The sequence below is a fragment of the Balaenoptera acutorostrata genome, chromosome 3 (genome assembly GCF_949987535.1).
Source record: "Balaenoptera acutorostrata chromosome 3, mBalAcu1.1, whole genome shotgun sequence".
In the NCBI taxonomy this organism is placed as follows: domain Eukaryota; kingdom Metazoa; phylum Chordata; class Mammalia; order Artiodactyla; family Balaenopteridae; genus Balaenoptera; species Balaenoptera acutorostrata.
In genome coordinates, this window is record NC_080066.1 from 102649776 (window position 1) to 102673025 (window position 23250).

The following is a 23250-nucleotide window of genomic DNA, read 5'->3' on the forward strand; positions in this document are numbered from 1 at the left end:
CCTTTCGAAGTATTTTGAAGGCTCCAGCATTCACAGGGAGAAAGGATTTTCATCACTAGGATTCTATGATACATGATATAAAATCTACAATTCTATGACTTTCCTGATGAAGCAGTTTGGTTATATTAGGAAGTAGGCAAGTCTCATCAAACTAAGAGCAATACATTACAAACACAAAATGAAGAGCATTTACCACATTTTAAAAGAAACACACCCTGGATCAATGACATAGAGAAATTTATAAAATGGCAAGAGTTCAAAATGAACAGAAGCTTTTGAAATTCCTCTTCCCTAGACAGATATTTTTATCTTAAGAATTGCACATGATGTTTTCTCTAAACTTTAAGAGACTATATATCATATTACAAGCCTAGACAAAGCATTCACCATATGCTGTGAAAGGACCACTGAAAAAGAACCTATTATCTACACAATGGCATACACGACCCTAAACATCTGGTCGCACTGGCCTGGAAAATGTAGTGAATAGAGGAGTGGCACTTTTATACACTGTCTTTTTTAGTCTTATTGATCCTACTTATAGAACCACCAAAATTATTGTCATATAAAATTTTAAATCACATGAAACATACAAGCCAAACTGGCTCTTTAGTACCTTTTGCATAAGACATGATGTTATACCAGTAACAGTAGAAACCCATACATAAAACATAACTTCAGAATAAACATTACTTCGTGTTTGTTTGGGAAATAAAAAACTGTTAAAAAAAAGAAAATCTGAACCAAGTTTCTTCAAGTTAGAAGGAATTCATCCCTCTTCTAGTATTAAAAAAAATAATAAAATATTGTCATAAAATAAGGGTGCTTATAAAAGTGATTACTAAAAAAAAAAGAAAAGAAAAACCCACAAAACCCCAAAACCTCTAACAACAGACAGATGAGCAAAGACACAGCATGCTTCTGCTCTTCTGCTTACAGAATCCCAACAAATCCAAGCCACCCCAGCAGCATGAACAGCAGAATTTAGGTCAAGGGGCCAATTAGCATCAAAGGCAGCAACAAGTTACTACTTCTCTCTGCCCAGTCCTGTTTCCTTTGAGAGTCCTGTATTAAGCAACCATGGAGGCAGCTTTAGAGCATTCCAAAACAAAAAATTTAAAAAGACATTTACAAAGTATTGCTTCTGGAAGCAACTACAGCCCTGACCCCATAAGTCAACACCATCCTCACCATCTCCACACTCTTTTATACCACTCCCAGCTGTCCTGTTACAAGGTGAATTAACTAACAGGCCGAGGAATTTTGATTCATCATTAATTAGCCAGTGTCTGAATAGCACGAGCAGACTGACAGTTTGGGGTCGCCCAGGAACACATGTAAATTAAAGCATTTTAAACCGGGACTAACCTGGAGGTGACCGGTGCTGGGGCTGAGCTGCGGTCCTCCCAGGTCCCAAGCTCTTTTCCAAAGGTTCCCCAGGCACCAACCGAGGTTGGCCCGCTCTGAGGGAGGTCGAGTGGGCTCCTTCGGTCCCCGTGACCTTTGCAGAGAGTGGTGGCTCCAAGGTGTCAGCAGAGGGTGACCCAGAGAAAGCGCGGCTCTTTCTACCAAGAGAGTCATCAAGAGCGGCTTCCCTCTCAGCAGGCAGTGAGGGGGGCCGGAGGCTCCTGTGATGCTGCTGAGGGCTGGGGAGCCTTGGAGAGAGAGGCAAGGGAACAGGTGACATCCATTTGTGCGTGCTGGACGGAAAGGATGAATTATTAAATACCGTGCCGAGAGCTGCCAGTGCTGGGGGTGGTGGCCTCTTCTCATCACCTCCAGGGTCCACACCGCGGGGCAGATCCAGAAACAAGGTTTTGTGGCCACTCAGAAGCAACCCAGCTCCCCTCTTGCTCCCGGTTTCTGGGAGGGTATGGGCGGCTGTCGTCCCGAAGGGAAATCCCAGCCGTTTCCCCTCGGTGGCTTCATCTGATTTCTCGCTCTCTATCACCTTCAGGAGGACCTTGTTCACAGCCCCCACAGTGCCGGCTAGGGGACCCTCCTCAGCTGATGGCTGCCATGACCTGTCCCCTCGCTGCTCCTTGCCCCAGCAGCTGACACCCCAAGCCCCAGCCTCAGCTTCCAGGAGGGTGAGCAAGTCTGCGCTGGGTATGAACTCAGCTTGCGCTGCTGGGCAAACGGCAACCCTTTCCTCACCCTCAGGATGCGTTTTAACGACTCGTTGCACCTGAGCAGACAGATCCTGGACTTTGGCCACCACTTTGGAAATAGGCTTCTTCCTGCAAGTCCGTTCAGCAGCCTTCTCTGTCCGGCCCCCCTCTGCCTCTGGATGTTTCTCGGGCTCCTTGTGACTTTCGGTCGAACCTGTTTGCAGACGCGCCAGCCTGCGAGGGCCCCTCTTTGGCCCCCCAGCACCATCATCTCCTGGCTCTGTGGAGCTGCATTCAGGGGGCAGCCTGCCTCTTCCATGCCCCGCAACCTCAGAAGCCTTCTTGAAGCTCCCCAAGGCAGAGTCAGCATCCAGTGTCCTGGGGATCTCTGGGGTGCAGCTCCCTCTCCCCTGTAGGGAAGAGGTAAGTGCCCTTTTCGGGAGCAAGTTGCCTCTCTCCTCTAGGAGCCAAACATGAGGCCTTGTTTGAGAAAGAGGAAGGGCGCTGCTGGAACAGATCTGGTCCTTCCCCATCAGAGGAGCCAAGTCCTGGCCCCCATGCCCCTTTCGTCTTGTCCTCTTCTGCAGGGAGTTTTGAGAGAGCCCCTCAAAGCTCTCTCTCCTTCCACCAAACCTCCGGGCCTTTTTGTTCCCATGGGAGCTCCTCTTACTGAGACAGCCCACGGCGGGCTCCCCCAGCCAGTGGCCAGCACTCTGGAAACAGTCGTCCTCGGAGGCCAGGCTCACAGAGAGCTCCGGCAGCTTCCCCTCCTGGTTCCCCATCGTAATGCCCAGGATGTGGTCTGAGCTCAGCAGATTGGCCAGCAGTCTCTCCCTCTCGGCCGTGAGTTTGTACAGCTCAGTTAGAATGTCTTTCGTGGGAGTTGGCTTGAAAAATATGTCGCCCGGATGTTCGTTCGGCTGCCGGCTGAGGCTGTTGATGTCGGACCCCTCCCTGACTTGGTAGCAGTTATGAAACCCTTTACTGGATCTGTCTAGAGTTATGGTGCCCTTGTATGAAAATCCTCTGACTTCCCCCCTCGGAAGATAGAAGCTGATGTAGCAGAGTTCCGTAATGGGCTTACGCAATTGGAGGGTGCAGTGAGTGCCTTCCATTATGCCTACCTAATTATTCATGCCTCGGAGATGCTGGTCTGTGGTCAGGCTTCCCAGGCTCCGGTGGTGGGCCATGTGATGGTGGCTATGCAGGGAAAGCATCTGACAGTCATCTCCAGCAACGAGACGGCCTGTTAGAGGAACGGGGGAAGAAAGCAGCTAGTCTGACGGAGTGCACGAATCACACAGCGACATAAATCAAAGCATACCCTGGACTTATCCTTCCTCTCTGGCTGACCTCAAGCAACTCAAGGCATCAGCCAGGAGGCTGACTGCAACCTCTTCCCCACTCCCAGCTCACCCTTGACTAGCAAAGCTTTTCTACAGCTGAGAATGCGAGAGTGCTCTAATTTTAGCCCCAAGACAAAAGTCCCTTCTCCCCACATGGGAACTTGATGTATACCCTAAGCAGGGTCTCTTGACTTCTCAAGGCTTCAGTTTAGGTTCTTCTGTAAAACAGAGCTAACATACCTCCCAGAAATCCTCAGGAAAGGGGACTTTGAGATCCTTAGAAAACATTACTCTCCAAGAGCACCTTCTAAGATTTGAGATTAATTATCTATTTAACTTAAAGCAGTGGGGGAGGGAGGAAGATATTAGGTCACAAATTTTGAGTCTCTTCTGGACACAATTCATATATTTTTCCAAAAGAGTGAAAAGTGAACATTTAAAATTTTGAAATTTAAAGAAGTAACCCAGAAGCCTTAATCAAGTGTTTTGTTTGTTTTCCTACTTCTTGCCTATCTGAAGCCAAATGGAATGGCAGAGAAAAAGGAAAAATCTGTAAGCCATCGCTGGTCCTGTATGGATTTCCAATGTCTTCACCATCAAAGTGGCTGAAGTGTCACAAGGGCAGTGAAGGTGTCTGCTCCCTCGTATGATGTGAAGTATCCCAGGGGTGTCTCTGTGGCTAACATCCCTCCAAACAATCATGAGCTTAGAATGCTATATTATGATACTTCATTTCTTAAATGAAGGCATTGCCCAGTCTTCAATATTTCCAAGCTTAAAAGAAATTCCCTGGGAAGGGTAACACAATAACCATTTATTAACCATTGATTTCTTTAGTGAGATCTCAGGTCTTTCCTAAATGGGTCTAAATAGTAAAAAGCTACATAAAAGAACATTTTGAGTGAAGGAAGAGAGAAAGGAGGAAGCTTTTTAATAGAAACTTCTTAACGAAGATGAAGATAAAAGTAATAGAAGGTAAAAAGAAAAACATGCAAAAATCTGGTCAATCCAGAAGTTCCAGGAGGACTCAGGGTACTCACAGAAAGGGTTAGAAGGGCATGAAGAGAGGAAGCACATAAGAGATGGGAGGCCAGCAGAGGCCTTGCCTCTTTCACAATTTTCCGTGGGATTGTTCTCATTCAACTAGCCTATCTCTCAAACTTTTCTAAAATGCTCATTCCTTGCCTTTCCTAAAGACACACATGTATATAGATACCTAATACTTATTGGTACAAACTCTCTGAATATATCCAAGAACTCACTTTGGAGGTGGTTTTTTATTGGGGGTGGTTTTATAACAACCAGTTATAAAAGCAATTGCACAGCTGCCAATATCCACTGTTCACGATGCCAAGCATCACCAGTTCAATTTAGGGACTGTCAAAAAAGCTGAAGTGAAGCTGCAGAAGTGCTATTTTAAGTTGCAGAAAAATGGGAGAGGCCTAGTTTTGCCTTCAAGGATCATTCTCCTCTAGTTTTTCTTATCTTCTCAATTTCCCTGGATTAGGAGAAGTGCATGATGTGGGAGAAGGGGAAGAGTTAAAGTTTTTTATAATCTGTCCAAAGTGGCAGCACAAAGTTGATGCCATGATTTCAGCTGAAAACATGATTGCTTATTCTAAAAGCTTATTCCCTAAGAGAGGGAATTTTTAATGTATTGAACATACACACGCGCACACTTTTATTTTGTCATCTCATTTAATAAACACATCTCCCTTTTACAGATGAAGAGATCTAAATTCAGAGACATCAAGGATCTGGTCTAAGGTCATATGGCTCAGAAGAAGCAAGGATGAAAACCCAGGTCTGTCTCATTTCACGGCTTTGTAGGTAAAGTGGCTCCTCATCTACTGCCTTCTACTGATGAACCAGTTTTCCAAGAAATCTGAATAGAAGAGTTCTTTTATTTTGCTAGCTTGGTGTTACTCACATTGTTTCTTCAAATATGTCTCATATCTTGCTACTTTTACCACTCATTGGTTAGTTTAGGCACCTCTGATCAGACAAAATGCTGTTCTCTAAGGCTGTCCCTTAAACAACATAATCTAGGGTCAGGGCACCAGAAGTTCATTACATCTGTACCTGTCAAGCAGAACTCAATGAAAATTCTGATACAGAAAATAAAGAGAAGGAGACTCATATGAAGGCTATATCTTTTGTGAAGATTATAGACATATAGTGCTCTACTATAGGGTTAACTACTTCTTTCTCCTTGTCTTTATAAGTCTTGATTATATACATGGAGAAAATGTCATGGTTAGTATTAGGTATGTTAGTCATGGTTGGGAAACTAAATCCAAAGTTTAGGAAATTATGAGATTGGATTTTACAGCAATAAAGCCATAATTCAAGGCATGAAACTACTATTAAGAAAAAACCACTTCACTTTACTGCTTCTTCCACACAGAAACTTTAATACAAAATGCTCTTTCTAGTGCCATGTCTGGGACCAGGGAGGGGGCAGAAATGAGAGAGAGAGAAAAAAAAAAAAGAAACAGGGGTTTGCCCCATGCTCTTAGGACTAAATTTTCTCTGATCAGGGCACCGGGGACCAGAAGTATGGTATGAGATTGTACTGAACACAGGCTAAGGAGCTTGAACATCCCAGGAGCCATGGGGAATCACTGAAGAATCCTAGGCAAGGCATGCTGTTTATTCAGATTTGTATTATACAAAGATCCCTCCAGAAGCAATGTAGAGACTAGACCAGTAGGGGATAAGACTAGGGTTATAGGTCACTAAAAGACCCTTTCAGTATTTCAGAAAGAATTGTTAATAGTCAGAACCAGGGCAGTGGTAATGTGAATGGAGAAGAGAAAATCAATTTAAGAAGATAGAATTGATAGGACCTAGTGATTAATTGGATATGTGTAATAGAAAAGAGTTTATTTCCACAATTTTAGATAGGTGATTGGGTAGAAATATGGTACCATTCACAAAGATAAGAAATGCAAGAAGGCTTTGGGGGAAGATGATTAATTCAGTTTTGGAAATTTTGAATTTTAACATTCAAGCACACGTGCAAGAAACTGCTAGATGCAACATGGTAGGGTTTAGGAAGGAGATATAGACTAGAGTTACACATTTAGGAGTAACCATATAATATATAAGGAGTTCCAGGTCTAAGTAAGATAAAGTAAACACACTCCATCCTGTCTCAATCACTGAATACAGCTTAAAAACCTGTACAGAAGGCATGGAGCAGTTATTTGAGTACTCTGAAAAGTAAATAGTAGCAAGCCAATTGGAAAACAGGACCAAACTTTGAAATGTCACCCAACAGTAAAGCAGTTCAATTTGCCCATTTTCTCTCCAGTAGTCCCCTAGCCTGGACTCAAATCATCCTGAAAGATGGAAGTGAGTATCAGCACAAACAGAGAAAGTTCTAGGGGAAAGCTTCTAGTTCAGAATCAGAAGTAGAAAAGACATCTCCTGCCAGTGATAGCAGCAGAAGTAGGAGCATGCTGGCAACTAAAACTCGAAGAGATGGGAATGTTCCTCTTTGATCAGAGGAACTGTAGTCCCAAGACAGTGGGGCAAACCCTGTTCCTTTTTTTCTCTCTTTGTTCTGTCCCTCCTTGGCCCCAGATGTCAGCACAGTTGCAGGAAGTTTGAAGCAGAGGTGGATAAATAAAGTCTCAGATTTACGGCTAGAGGACTGAAGAGCCCCAGAGAGCCCCAAAATATGCGAAGCTTAGTAAGTGACCCAATCAGTTGTTTATAAACTCCTGAATTCACCCCCAAGCTGTGTATGTGTGGACCTGATCCTAAGCAGCATTCAAAAGACTTTGAAAAAAAACTAACAGATGGACCTTAGGACTAAGAGATACACCTCCTACAGTGGCAACTGGGTGGCACATGAATGTGACAGCTCAAAAGAACCCAGCAAAAGCTTTGAAAATGGAACTGATATTAAAACCACAACAAACAGAAGGCTCATTGGAACTTTCAGCCTGAACTAAACCAAGTTGGCTGCCTGAAAAAAGGGAAAACGAGACTCAGAGTTTATAATACTCAAAATGTTCAGAATACAACCCAAAACTACTCAGCAATACAAAGAACCAGGAAAATCTCGACTCCCGTGGGAAAATTAATCAACAGATGCCACTCTGAGATGACACAGATGTTGAATTATCTGACAAAGACTTAGAGCAGCTGTAACAGAAGTGCTCCAGCAAGTAAGAGTTAACACTCTTGAAATGAGTGGAAAGAGAGAAATTCTCAGCATAGAAACTGAAGATATAAAAGAGAATCAAATGGAAATTTTAGAACTTAAAAATACAGTAATGAAATGAAAAAACTTATTAGATAGGCTCAATAGCAGAATGGAGATGTAGAGGAAAGAGTCAGTGAACCTGAAGACAGATCAATAGAAATTACCCAATCTGAACAACAGGGAGAGAGAAGACTGAAAAAGTGAATAATCAGAGCCTCAAGGACCCATGCTACAAAAAAAAATGACTACCATTTATCTCACCAGAGTCTTAGAAGGAGAAGAGAAAGAGCCTAGTACAGAAAATATATTTGAAAAAATAATCATTGAAAACTTCCCAAATTTGGTGAAACACATAAACCTACAGATTTAAGAAGCTCAGTAAGCCCCAAGCAGAATATACCCAAATCAGTTTATACCCAGACCTGACATTCAAACTGCTGGAACCTAAAGACAAAGAAAAAACATCTTGAAACAGCCAGAGAAAAATGATGCATTGCTTATAGAGAAATGACTTAAGTGACTGCAGATTTCCCATCAGAAACCATCAGGGCCAAAAGGAAGTGGAACATTTTTAAAGTGCTGAGGAAAAAAAGACCTGTCAACCCAGAATTTTATACCCAGTGAAAATATTCTTCAAGAATGAAGATGAGGGCTTCCCTGGTGGCACAGTGGTTGAGAATCTGCCTGCCAATGCAGGGGACACGGGTTCGAGCCCTGGTCTGGGAAGATCCCACATGCCACAGAGCAACTGGGCCTGTGAGCCACAATTACTGAGCCTGCGCGTCTGGAGCCTGTGCTCCGCAACAAGAGAGGCCGCGATGGTGAGAGGCCCGCGCACCGCGATGAAGAGTGGTCCCCACTTGCCGCAACTAGAGAAAGCCCTCGCACAGAAACGAAGACTCAACACAGTCCTAAATAAATAAATAAATAAATAAATAAAAGAACGTGAATTTCTTAAAAAAAAAAAAAAAGAATGAAGATGAAATAAGGATGAAGGAGAAGTAAGAGAATTAGTTGCCGACAGACCTGCTCTAAAAGAATTGCTAAAGGAAGCTCTTCAGACAGAAGAAAAATGTTACCAGAAAGAAACTTGTAACATCAAGAATGAAGAAAGAATAATAGAAATGGTAAACATCTGTGTAAATATAATATTGTTCTCTTGAGTTCTTTAAAAGATGTTTGACAGTTGAAAGCAAAAAAATATGATATCGTTCAGTGGGGTTGCAATGTATGTACATATAATACACAAGACAACTACAACGTAAGAGAGTGGGTAACAGGACCTCCATGGTATGAAGTAAAATAGTATTTTAATTCTAAGTACACTGTAAAGAGTTCAGCATGTATATTGTAATCCCTAGAGAAAACATTTTAAAAAATATACAAAGATGGGCTTCCCTGGTGGCGCAGTGGTTGAGAATCTGCCTGCTAATGCAGGGGACACGGGTTCGAGCCCTGGTCTGGGAAGATCCCACATGCCGCGGAGCGGCTGGGCCCGTGAGCCACAATTACTGAGCATGCGCGTCTGGAGCCTGTGCTCCGCAACAGGAGAGGCCGCGGTAGTGAGAGGCCCGCGCACCGTGATGAAGAGTGGCCCCCGCTTGCTGCAACTGGAGAAAGCCCTCGCACAGAAACGAAGACCCAACATAGCAATCAATCAATCAATCAATTAATCAATAAAAAAAATAAATAAATAAAATCTTTAAAAAGAAAAAAAAATATATACAAAGATATAATCAAAAATACAACTGGTATATTAAAACAGAATAATAGTAAATGTTCAAATAACTAAAAATAAAATGAGAAAAAGGAAATGAAAGAGAGGAACAAAAAAAGGCAACAAACAAAAAGTAAAAACAAATGGAAAAAACTGATAAACCTAAATCTAAACATGTCAACAATTACATTAAGTGTAGATGGTCTAAACACAACATTAAAAGACAAAGATTATCAGAATGCAAACAATATGGAGTTAAAGTCACTGAGTTGGATGAAGTTACTCAAGAAGAGTATGCAGCCTGAGGAAAGCAAAGGTTACAGAGTATAGTACTGGGAACAAAGATATTCAAGGAATAAATGGAGGAAAGAGAGACTCCAAAAGAAGCTGAGAAAGAAAAAAAGGTAGTAAGATAATTCCCCATATTTTGTATGTAAAGAAATTAAGGTTAAATAGTTTAGTTTCTTATTATGTTTTTATTATAAGTCTGTAAACCCTAGATTCAAAATCTTTCAGTGTAGTCAAACTGAGGCCATGGTTCAGAAGTTCATGTTAGATTAAACCATAGGTCTTCCATAATACTAGCAAGCCTTTCTTCCTCCCTCCCCTGAGAGTAACAGGAGTCACATACCCAGTTATATCCTTAAAGTCTTAGCTTCAGCCTTATCCACCAACCCTTCTTAAAGACCTGTTACTTTTTCCTTCTATAATTTTCTTTGCTACATTTTCTTTGGCAGAGAAATACTGTAAAAATAGTGAAAGTCACAACCATGGTATCATACCATGATGAAGACCATGTCAACTAGGGATCAAACCGTAGGGTATAAAAGATGAAAAGTGTGACTTTGGGGTCATAGATATCAACATCGGCCATGTGGTTTGTGACAGGATACTTGGCAAAAATAAGTCCCCATGAATTGTAAAAGAAAAGTGTTCCATTCTTAGAATCCTGGAAATTTTTTTAAAATGTCACAGAGGTTTCTCTGCTTCCAAGATGAAATACTATTCTACCAGATTCTGGGGGTCCAAATCCAGATGCAAACGTTCATGCCATGTGTTCATAATTTCTGAGTTTCCAATGATCATATAAACAAATAAAGAAGGTACTCCTAGTACCTCTTTCACTGGGCCTTATCATTTAACAAAAAATTTCAAGCAAAAACATTATCTGCAGTGGAAGGTAGGAATTGAGAATTGTAGTTTAATTATAAGGTAGTGTCAGTTGAAAAGAACAAGTTTCTCCTTTGAATGCACAAGGATACAGGTTTTGATACATGAGCGACACAAAGACAATCCAACTGGCTCAAATTTGGCAACCACAGTGCATCTTAGAGGAAACTTATGGAAAAGAAAAGATAATTTCATGTTTTCTGGTCCTAGGATGAGTTTTAGGATCATTTGACCAACAAGTTTAAGACAGATTACTGCAAAGAAATACAAACATTTTCAAACCTACTTCCCCATTCTCTTCCACAGTTTGAAATTATTTTTATCAAAATAACTCATTATGTACATCCTCCACTATCATCAATGAATAATTATAGCACTGCCTCTGGAGCATGGAATAACTATCCATGGTTCTTCCCAAATCTCCCTCTCTCAACCAAAGACAGACTGTCAGAATTCAGCCATCAGTCTAGCATCCCAGCCAGTGCCTGTATCTGGATAAACACACTTCATGTACTTTCGTCCTTCAAATTTCAGCTCCTTTGTGACATGAAAAATTTAATCTCTAAGTTTGCAATCCACTAACTCAAAATACTACTTGGTGATACCTACTAGATGACCAAGAAACTATAAAACTCCTCCTCTTTGAACAAGTCTGCCCTGAGCAAATGAACTTCAACCTCAGCACTCCAGTGTGCTCCACATCAAAAGAAGGCTTCAGAGAAGGGCAAACACTTCTCTGTGACAATCCACTAGCAAGTCAGAGTGCGGTACAGTGCTGAATCATTGCACACATTTTCCATCTAAGAAACCAGAGGAAAAAGAATTGTAAGTCTTAGGAGGGGGAAAAAAAAAAAAGCAAAATAACAAGGAAAGCACTATGGAGTGGGGTTAAATGTAATTCCATGCTGAGTTCACAGGACTATTTCAAGCAGCACTGCCTCACTCTGCTTTGACTAAAATGCAGCAGTTCTGCAGGTGCCACATACTAAATTATACATCTTAATTTGGTCTACCAAGTGACCTTCTCTGGTTGTGCTCAGTGTCAAAGCACTTTGCTTCCTGGGAAGTCTTCAGGTCTTTCATTTCCTCTTGCAAACTCCAGACAGACATTCTCTCCAAGACAACACTGCTGGGGTGATTTCTTCTCCGACTCTTTTTCCAATAAGCAAGCACAGGATTTTACTCTACCCCAAATGGAAAGATCTGTTGTGCCTCACCATAATAGGAAATTATTGCCTTTAGCAGATGCTATTCAATGCTCATAACATATTTCACCAATGCCTAGAATAAGATCCAAGAATTAGCTGCAGTCATTCTACCTGCTTACTATAGATTTCCTAATTGATTCTGGACCTAAAAGGCCAATGCAAAACTTTTTTTGCTCAGCCATTGTCACGGCTATGCCCTGTGACTCCATCTGAGCCCAATACTGCTAAGATAGATTATCTATAACTTCCATTATTTAACGGGAAATTGTCCATCTGTCCATTCAGATTCACACTCTACCCTTCTGCACATCACTAAGCACTAGGAGACTGACTTTTTTGGACTCAGTCAAGAGCAACAAGCTCCCCTGCACTCTGGCTTCTACTGGGTTTAGCCACTGGAAAACACTAGCAGCAGATGAGAAGGTAGAATGGGAAAAGGGTCAGGATATTTACTCCCTGGCTCCCTCCCTCCTAGACTATGGTTTTGCAATAGGTGTGTCCTCTACTAATGAAGACCACAGCTCCTCTTGGGGAACCCTCCTCCAGCTACAGTTACTTCTTCTGGGTACCAGTTACTGCTCCCTTCCATTGCTCATTCAGGCCTAGGTAGCTTTGAATGCTGCCTCTTACGTGTGATTCTGGACACATTAGTGCCAGCCTGTCTTCCTCCCACCCACCCTAGGATAGAATGCAGTGTTACTGTTCTTCAGATAGAAGATATAAACACAAACGTAGGTTGGCAATAGCTTTCTAGCTCTTCTCCCTCTGAAGGATTTTTTCTCCAAAGAATCTAAACACTGCAGGAGTAGGAGTACAGGAGTGATAACTAAATTAGTACAATACAAAGCAGAAAGAGACCCATTCAATAGACATCAAACAAAAAATCAGAGAAGGTCAAAGAAAGGAGAGAGTACATCATATTTGTAGGATCAGGAAATCCTTCGGGAAAAGCATTTGAAATTGCCCCTCACTAAAGGGTAAGATTTCAACAGGTAGAGATTAAGAAAAGGGAATTCCAAGAGGAGGAGCATTATACAAGACTGGGAAATTTGCTAAATTTGTACAAAGGGAAAAATTACGCTTCGTCTGTTTTTTAGACACATGTCGGGAGAAATAAGATAAAGTGATGTCACGTTGTAAAAAAAATTTGAATCCAGGTTGGTGGGAAATTCATGCTTACTTCATAGAAAAACGGGAAACCATTGATGGGTTTCAATCAGGAAAGTAATATGTTCACAACTAAACTTAAGGAAGATGAATTTAGCAGTAATATCAGAACAGAATGGAGTAGAAAGAGATCAGAAAGAGCATCAATGAGGAACTCAGGAAAACAGCAAATTCTGCAAAGAGACTGAAAAAGAAACAGATTAGAAGGGGAGATTAGAGGAACAGTTTTAGATAGGAATTTTAGCAAAGTAATTGAACACCAAAATATATTGCAAAGAGCAAGAGAAAAGGCAGACGGTTAAGAGAAGGTAATGAGTAATAACCTATACTGCTATCAAGGCTTTGACTTTGCTATTAATTTTGTCTTGTTTTTCAAGACAAAGGAAAGCTAAGCATGTTTTTATGCTGAGAAGTAGTGAAGAGGGAGATACTGATGATACAAGTGAAAGATGGGATAAAATATGGGACAATAGATAAAGGAAGGCCCCAAAGGATGAAGACATGGGCTCAAGATCAAGTGAGGAGAGTCAGCCTTAACAAGGAGAGTTGTTGCATGGTCAAAGACTAGGGTTAGATAAAGAGAAGAAGACAATTATAAGCAGAAAGTAGTGAAATTGAGAGAGTTTACATATTACCACAATGATTTTTGTTTTCTTCATAAAGACTATTATTTTATGATTTTCTTTGTATTCCTACAATGTCACAAGAAGGAAGCAAAATACTGCAGAAGCAAAATTTCTGCCTTTAAAACTCTGATTTGACTATGAGTCAAAAGCACTCCAAGCTGGGCCTTATTATAACAAACTGGCAAATCGCTAAAATAATTAAATAGAGGCCAAATTTTGGTCAATAGAATTATTTTGGTCGATAAATTTCTAGCCAAAGTCACAGCTGGTTATCAAAGAATAAGAAAAATGGCTCCTTTTTGCATTTTTTTTTTTGACCCCTAAACCAACCCACTCATATACCCAGATATGCTACAAGGTATGAGCATTGAAGATTCCCCCAAAGACTTCAGAGAATCCTTTCTTCACCTCTCTCTTACCTCTTCCAAACTTCACTACATAAAGATAAACAAATTCAGCTTACCACATGACCTCCATGAGAATATAAGATACTGAGATCCTCAACGCATCTCTGGGCTCATGTCACTATGTGGTTTATATCATCATCTATGGGAGATATAGGAGTATACAGAGGGGATAAACCCCTTCCTCATGATGATAAAAAAGAATCTGTACATATGAAATTCTTACTCATTGAATGCTTAAGGTTCAAAGGTCAGTGTTTGATTGCACAGCATCCCTCAAAACTGGGCTTGGTACATTCTTGGTTAAGACAGATAGCTTCCTTTTCAAAAATTAGGAGTGTTTTTTTAAATATGTGAACCCGATTTGTGGAGTTTCCTTTTATGAGAACTTTAAATCAGGAACAATCATCGTGTATGTTAAGTTGAATCTGCATTTCCAAATTAAGGACTCTGCTCTTGAACAATGACTTTCCAATTATACAGCATAAGGGATTTAAATAGGCTTTTACATTTTATAGAGGAGTAAGGACCCAGGCAGGGTGCTCTGAGGGCACTCTCTTGTTTAAAGATCCATCACAGGGCACAGCCCTCATGAAAGAAGGGAGGAGCATGGTGACTCTCAGAGATGAAGGTACTCTGCTGTCTCTCCCTTTCCGCTATAGTCCCTCTGTTGGAAAAAAAAAAAAAAAAACTTACCTGTCTCACATTATGCGTTCTAATTTTATAAAATGCCCCAAATACTTTCATACATCACCATAATACGAGATTTGTATAAAACTTCCGCAAGAGAAGTTGTGTGGCTCTAACTTCCTTTTGAGACATACTAACACTCTCTGAGGCCGGTATGACAGATGTTGTCATTGTCACTTACATACAGAGAGGCTAAAGGAGACCAGAAAGTTTCAAGTGACTTGCCCCTGGTCACACAGCTAGTGATCAACAGAAGTGGGACTCAAATCCAGGTTTCTCGATTCCTAGTTTGGTGCTCTTTCTACTACCCTACTACAGCTGAAAACCATTAAAAAAAAAAAAAGACTAAAGAAACAAAATGCCATAAAAAATTTATTGTTGGATAGAATTTTAAATGCACTGTAGTACTACATAGAATGAAGCAAGTGGGCTCAAAGCCACTCTTTGGTAAGGGTTTCTCATGTAAATATGATCTTTAGAAGAATTCTATGTCTGATTAAATATTCAGGATCCTACAGAGGAGTATAATTTATAGGCAATGGTTTCATAAGATGCGTCTGCTTCCTTTCTGTGTTGTTGCTTTTGTTGAGGAAGACGTAATGGTATCAAAGTTTCACAAATCCTAACGCTTACCATGGGAATCAAGGAAGGCCCTTATTCATCTTAACCGAGTGTCATTTCATAAAATCTGCCATATGAGTTAGTTATTTTGAGATGACTTTTACATCATACCAGTAATTCTCTATGCAGCAATGTTTAAACAAAAGGCTCTCCCAAGAAAGGGGCAGGGTAACCCAGCACTGCATTCCAACCCAGTGTTTATGTCTGTTTCAGCAAAGACAGCTGGCATCATCACTGCTGTCTGGCAAGCTCATTTTCCTTAGTTGACTAATGAAGAGGCAGGAAGATAACACTTTGTGGACAAGCAGTAAAAATCCACAAAAATTAAAAATAGAGGTGTGGTAATAAGATAGGCAGATTCATACTCAGTTGAGAAGGAGGAAGAAAAGGAAGGGGAGGAGGAGGAAGATGAGATAAGCCAACATTTCATGAGTTCTTACCCAGTGCTAGGCCCTAGTTAAGTGCTTCTATGCCTCACTGATTTAATTCTCACAGATCTATGAGACGAGTACTAACAATACTCCCTCTATACCCATGAGAACCACGTAAGCTTAAGTAACTTACCCAAAGTCTCAAGAATTGAAAATTGAATCCAAGCCTGAATGTCTTAAAGGTTTGCATGTAGAAGTTACAAAATATTGCATTTTCCAAAACTTCATGGAGAGATGATGAATCTGTTATGGGACACTCGCAGGAGACCTCTAACACCTCTACATAAGGATTATTTCTCTTCTCTTTGTTAAAAGATGGTTAAGAGATTACGGCAATCATGCAAGTTAACGCCATTCCCCTCAACCAGAATGTTAATTATCCATCTGGCAGAAAGGAAAAAGAGCATGTAATGTTTGCAAAATTCCTACTGAGAATTCTTCTTTGTCCTAAAAGTATGCTAGTGTTCATGGTCTAATGTTTCTATTAGGGCCTAGAGAAAGACTTATCCCACAGTGCCCCAGAGAAGGTGAGGAAGGTTAAAATTGGACATCACCATTAAATTTGCCTCAGGTGAAGTTAAGAGATTTATGATTGAATGTCAGTAAGTTCTGACGGCAGGAGGTGTAATAAAAAATGTCAGAGCACCCCCAGACTTTGAAGCAGTCCCCCTTGTGATTAGGAGCTTAGCTGTGGGTATGGACACTTGGAACTATGTCTGCTCAAACATTTAAACCTATCCCACCTTTGGCAGAAGGCTGGAAACTTCTAATGGGAATATTTAAACAATATCTAACTAGTCCCTATCTTCTGACTCCTGAATTTAAAAGAATTAAAGTGTCATCCCTAATTTCAACAGGTCCTAAGACAGAGATTTTCCACATCACAGCAGCTACAGTTGGACCCAAAGGTTTGGCAACGGGAAAAGTACCCTCTTGGGCTCAAAACATATCTTCCTTTAATAAAATGTGTTGCTCTGAGAATTCCCCATTTGATTGCCACTCAGAATTTCACTACTTTATGCAAAAATCTCATGGCCACAGTTCCTACAGCTGGATGTCACACAGGGGTCTAACAGTTTTCACACCATTTGCATATAATTGTAAAAGCATTTCAGGATGATTCCGCAAGTTCATTCTCAACAATCTGTCAACTGACCTCAACTGAAAGGCAGAAACATAAAAAGCATATTACTGTATCAGTAGTCAAAGACTGCACCTATCCAAATGGCAGGCTTAGAGAGAATAATGGTGAAGATAAGTATACACTTATGAAACTGATGGAGAGCTAAAGTTTTGAGGTATAGATGGTTGCCCAAAATAACTTGTTACAGCAGTTTTATGCTGCTTCTAGAAATCTCCTGTGTTCCTGGAATTCAAATAACATCCCCCCAAAAAAATCCTTTGAAAAAACATAAAACAACTTAATGAGACCATTTCTGAATTTGAGATGGCTAAAACTTCAAGGCTGAACAAATAAATGTATGCCATAAAAAACAGAAATTGAATGTTGGGACAAATGGCTAGTGTTCTGATGGGAGTGTTTATGGTTTCATAGTCAAATCACAGTTTTAAAGGCAGAAATTTTGCTTCTGCAGTGTAGACTAGCTTAGTGCTTTCCTTCTGACATTGTGACATTGTAGGAATACATAGAAAATCATAAAATTATAGTCTTCATGAAGAAAACAAGAAGTGCTTTCCTTCTGACATTGCGACATTGTAGGAATACACAGAAAATCATAAAATTATAGTCTTCAATGAAGAAAACAAGAAATCTCTCAATTTCACTACCTTCTATCTAACAGAAAGAGTGATAGATCCCTCCGCCTTACCAGCACACAAGGGAAGCCCTGGGAACTGAAGGACTCCGAGCACAGTTCTGATGTCAGGAAGAGTTTACGGTGTCTGTGACAAGTTTCAAAAACAATTTGAAATAAAAGCAAATGTATAATAAGTACGGCAAATAGGTCTGTGATGGTAATAAGAATGTAGAATTAGAAGGACACAAAGGCCTGGAGTTCCATAATTTTTTTTTTTGTAGCCTTTTATAAAAAGGTGCAATTAGCCCAAATTTCTATCTCACAAATTGCAGAGTAAATCTGTGAATCAGATGAGGCCACCAGGGAGCACACTATTAAATACTCTTTTGTCATCAGATTAAGTAAAAATGTTCTCTCAAGTGGTCATGTACTTGCATGATAAATCAGTTTTCCAGTTGGGGGAATTCTGTACGGATTAAGCAGATCAGGATTTACCAAGAAAATCCTTCTTGGGCCTGACATCATCATGAGAAACATCCGCTGGCTGCACTGGGGGCCTATTTGAGACAAACGGATTTACAGCATTCGAGTTATTCTTCTAAAAGGCATGTTTTGGAACATGAAATATTTCAGTAAATACCAACATTTTATAATATAAATAACTTCTGGGCATGTAAATTTAATTCCACCAATGGGTCTTGGAATCTAATTATTAAGGAAGGGAAAATGAACTATGGGGTTTTCTTAAATCTTGATGTTGGGAGACAGGATGCAACATTTCCCCATTCCTTTTCTTCAGTTGCAACTGCATTCCCAGACCCAAAATGTCACTCTTATAACCATCACTACAGTTAGTTCTTCTTCAGTTCTAAGGTGTTTCAGTAAAATCTGTACAATGAACACATTCACAAATGCGGTTAGAAAGGTGGTCGTTTATACAATTGTGTGTTTATATCACTAGCTGTCATCATAATGCATGGATATGTATAGTGTGCAAAACACAATGATTCAAATGGGAGACACGTATGATGCATCTAAGGTGCTCACAGATTTTACAGTATCAGTGAAAATTTGACACCACTACTAAGGTACAAAGAGGTGGAACATACGGATTTATGACTAAATGATCAGTGCACATACTAACTCGAGGTTCCCTGGCGAACTTGATGCAGAGGCCACTGTATACTTAGCCTGGAAGCAGGATGGCAAGATGAGGAAAGCACACCACATATCACGGGAGTGTTATGAGGATTAGCATGCAGTGATGGACCACTGCCAGTGTGCAACAAAATGCAACTTGTCACCAAGCGATGGGAAGGAAAAGGGAAGGAGAGGAGACTGACACTGGTTATGTGGTTTGACACTGAGTTAGAAAGTCTGCCTTTGTTATCTCATTTAACTCTAGCAATTATATTCTGCCTCATAAGGTTGTTATTTTCATTTTATACATCATAATAAATGAAGTTCACAGAAGGAGGTGGTAGAGTTGGGCTTCAACACAAGGTCAGTGTAACCCCGAAGTTCACAGTCCTTTCAGTACAGAAAATTCGAGTAGGAGGGGCTTGAAGACTGGCTCTCAATACTCTAGCTTATTAGAAAGGATTTTAAACGTTGGGAAATGGCAAAGAGAAAGCAAATCATTTCAATAAAGCTGGAGGAAAATATAAAGGATGGAGAATGAAAGAATGTGACTTTGAGGAGGAAGAGAATAGGGTGGGCGTGGGGAACCATATCGCTGAAATAATGCAGGTAGTACAAGGATGACCTTCCCAGAGATTTTCCAATAAAAGAGCAACACCACACATCCCACAGGAAAATGACGGAGCAGCTGAAAAACATCAGTCTAAAGCTGTTGCGTAGCAGAGTGACCAACGTGCGGCTGGCCTGGGATATCCAGTCCACCTTTTTGTGAAACTGACAGACCAGGAATCCCTCCTGAGTTTATTATATGAGTGGATATACAGAAGAAGTTTTGGGGATCAGAGAGACAAGAGGAATGAAGGGGACATATTTAGTTATAGGAATCTGGAGAGAGAGGGGAAATTGTAGGTAAGAGACAGGAGGAGAGGGAGAGAAAGATGAGGACAACGGACAGAAAGGGACAATATCTGACCCACAGAGGAAAGGAGGTAGGAAAATCCTTTGTGTTCATAAAAGACTTTGTAAGACTATGAAACCAAGCAGTGATGCTTCAGGGCCCAGGTGAGAGAGCATGGCCAGGGTTGGAAAAGGAGCCATTCTTTCCCATGCACCATCTCCTTCCGGTGACCTGAGAACTCCAGAAGGCCATCACAGGAGGCTGTTGTGCTCAGCAGGGTGTCGTTTTAACAGAGGGGACCAGCAGAAGAGGCCAGGACAAGGTGCAGCGAGGACAAGGCTGTGGGACAGTATGACTAGTCTGATGGCTGAGCACATATGAGGCTCCAGGAAATAACTGGGTATGTTTTAAGAGGTGGAAGAAGTCCTAAGTAAACAGGAAAAACTAAGATTCACATATTAAAGTGTTATTATTGTGGCCTCACTTCAACCCATAAACAAGTGACTGCTGGGTTATTAAGTCCACATAGGGTGAAGAAGAAGCAAATGATACAGAAAAGGATAAGGAAGAGAAGAAACTCAATGATAAATATGGCTCCCATCCAAAAGAAGGGAAAATCAAAGTCATCCAAATGGAGTGGGTTTCTTTGGAAGGCTTGCTATAATTGGACATTTTTAAGTGCATGATGATGACTATTTGATAGAGATTCTGAGGAAATTAAACCATTATAAATCCAGTACTCCAGACCTATTAGTCTTCCTTAATATCTACCCCCTCTCAGAGTTCAGTCCATTACCTGGTCTTCTTGGTTTTTACCTCCATGATGACTGGGTACTTGGATGAGCTGGACTTCAGAATACTCCCATCCTGAGCTAGTATTATTTTTTTGTATATGTACTATAAGAATATTATGGTACATATTCTTCTTGGAAAGACAAAGAGCTTTTGCTCTTTTAAGCTATGTTCCATAATATTCCACAGCATAAAATTTTCATTTCCAACAAAAATAGTAGATCCCAATAATCATTAAAATGTTCTTGGTTCAGTTAATTAGACCACTGAATTCCATAAAACCCAGAATTTGATCTACTGGTATTTGAGGGATCAATCTAGTATATCTAGATTCCTGTGAGGCATGAGATCAAATGAGCAAATATCACGTAGTTTTTCATGTTCCCAACTCTCATACTGTATGAACGTTACCAATGGCCGTGTAACGTTACCAATGGCTGTAATCCCTGTGTATGGCTAACTGACCCATATTTGGACTTACAGAACAGTTGGGAAATCAGAAACATTTCCACATTCCACACTGCAGTGCTTCAAAAAGCAAACTGTAACGGTTCTATTGCGTCATGATTTCTGTTTCAAAATCTGGGAACGGACCCATGGGGCTAGATCGGGAGCCTGTGAAACTGAGCAGATCTTTCAGATGGAGAGAATTTTTCCTACCACATACTTGCTTTAATTAATAAAACTAGATTCCTTTCAGAGGAAAGAACTATTTTTTAAGAACTAGAGTCTCAATCATAGAGATTGTCTAGGTTATTTCTAGGGAGGGAATTGACATTATAGAAGAAAATTCCTCAATCTTCTCAGTGCTTTATATTTCCTTCTTTCATTACTTCTTTTCATATGAAATTCAAGAAGGCAGGTAGCCCTTGTTTTTCCACATCTTCTCCTCTTTCCTTTGTTTTTAAATGAAGAAATGAGTCCTCAAAAGCTAAGCTTAGAACACTTCACACAGTGCTTGCTATATATCTGCCGGCCTGGGAACTAGAAACCAAAAGATAAGTATGGCCCCAGTGAGGTCAAAATTTAGTTCACATCAAAGCAGAGAGGCCCTGGAAATACCTACCTGCCTACCCCACACACACATACTTAGCCGTATTCTCCCAGAGATGTCAAAAGCATCAAGAAATTCTTACCCATATAGCATCCCCCTCAAATGAGAGGTCCTGCCCCAATTGGAATGTTTATTTATTATTGTCAGAGTTGAGCTGAGGCTACAGTGCCTTAAAATCCCACAGCGCCTTATACTTTTTCAAAGAATCTCACATGCATAATCTTATTTAAATAAGCAACTTATCTGATCAGATGTGAGAGATAAGTGGACTTCGCTGAGGGAGGTTTGAGAGAACTACCTGGCCGGAGGGTCCCCAAAACAAATGGCACATTTTCCATTTAAAAAATCATTCCTTGGAGGCCAACTATATGTCAGACATTTTCCTCTACACTATTCTGGATGGAGAATTTGTCTTTGGCACCTCTAACCAGCCTCCTCCTGCTTCCCTTCCCCTCGCTCGTAATATATTTTCTTTCCTGTCCCAAAGAAAAGTCACTTTCAAAATTTGACCAGATAGAAATCATTCAGCTTTTGATTACATGAGTTAGCCAACACAGTATTTTCATTTGCAGGCTTGCCCTGTCAAAGGTAATGACAGGCTGTAGAGCCAATTTAGGGAATTCAGCTTCACTTAAATAGAAGCGGGATTGATTCGGTCAGAGGTCTTCCCAGCACTGACAAAATCCTAATGCTTCTGCCTGCAGCTAAGACACAACTCAGGAGTACCAAGAGTGTTTGTAAGCTTTGGTTCTCAAGCAAAAGCTTTAGATACCTAAGGTGAATAGCTTTAGGTCTTTCAATAGCTAATTACTATTAAATAGTTAATTAAATAGGTAATTACTTGTTTAGTGATCACTCACCATGTGCTGGGCACTCTTCTTAGGGCTTTATCTGTTTTAACACATTTATTTTCACACAGGCAAAAAAGTCTATGAGGTAGGTACTATTATTTATCCCTGTTCTTGTAATGAAGAAACTGAGGCACAGAGAGGGTAGGTAATTTGCTTAAGGTCTCACAGCTGGTAAGTGGCTGAGCTGGGATTTGAACCCAGATGGTTTGCCCCAGAGCCCTAGCTCTGAAAATCCCTTACAGGACTGACCAGGGACACCAAGCCTCATTCAGAAGACCACTCATTCACGAATTCCTCTTCTTTTAGTCATAGAATATGGAGTACTCACCCCGTGGTACAACTGGTCCAGGACTGATCAATCTTCATGTGAGAGTTTCCACCCCGGCAGCGCAGACCGAAGAAAAAACAATGAATTCACAGTCAGAAGGCTTGGGCTCAAATCCAGCTTCGCCAGTTGCTAACAGAATGACCTTCTGTAAGTCACTTAAACCTCGCTTCACCTCAGGGTCTTCATCTGTAAAATAGCTTTTTATTCTCCCTATTTTCAATGCAATTTCATAATCCCCCTGCAGAGAAATGGAGTCCACTCTCCAAATTACTTTTCTAGGTAGAACAAATTCAGGGCGCGTGTGGAATCAGAACCTAGACTTCTGGAGACAAAAGATACCACAGGACGGTAAGGGGTGGAAGTAGGCAAAGGAAATAGCATACGAAAGTTACAAGTAGGGGGAGAAACCAAACTTCCGTCAGTCATGCAAGAACCAGAAGGAAAGCAAGTGAAGTGTGGGAAACAAGTAGGACTGAATGTAAAATTAACATGGGTGAAAAATAGAGGAATTAATCAAGGCTTATTATTTCCACCTCTATTATAAAAGAAAATTCATTATTAGCTTGAGTGAGACCCAGGACACAGTGATATCTCCACCCAGCACTTACAAAGCCTTTTCTCCTTTGGTGCAAACCCTTTATTCGGCATTTAACATGTACCAGCTGAAGAGGTGCTTTAATTGCTCTCTCCTGGCCCATGCACAAAGGCAAAAATCTTCAACTT

The 23250-nt window shown here is 40.7% G+C and overlaps 1 protein-coding gene and 1 long non-coding RNA gene across 2 annotated transcripts in view; one reads left to right on the plus strand and one right to left on the minus strand.

The window, feature by feature from the left end:
- FMN1 (formin 1) overlaps positions 1–3226 on the minus strand; it is a 425289-nt gene extending 422063 nt beyond the window's left edge. Inside the window, exon 1 of the mRNA XM_057542902.1 lies at positions 1369–3226. Coding sequence (XP_057398885.1) covers positions 1369–3226 — 1858 coding nt within the window. The remainder of the gene's footprint in view (positions 1–1368) is intronic.
- On the plus strand, positions 2446–22668 carry LOC103003306 (uncharacterized). The gene is made up of 3 exons (XR_450851.2): positions 2446–2534; positions 5182–5261; positions 22506–22668. It is a non-coding gene; the product is annotated as an uncharacterized LOC103003306 (long non-coding RNA).
- Positions 22669–23250: the final 582 nt, after the last annotated feature.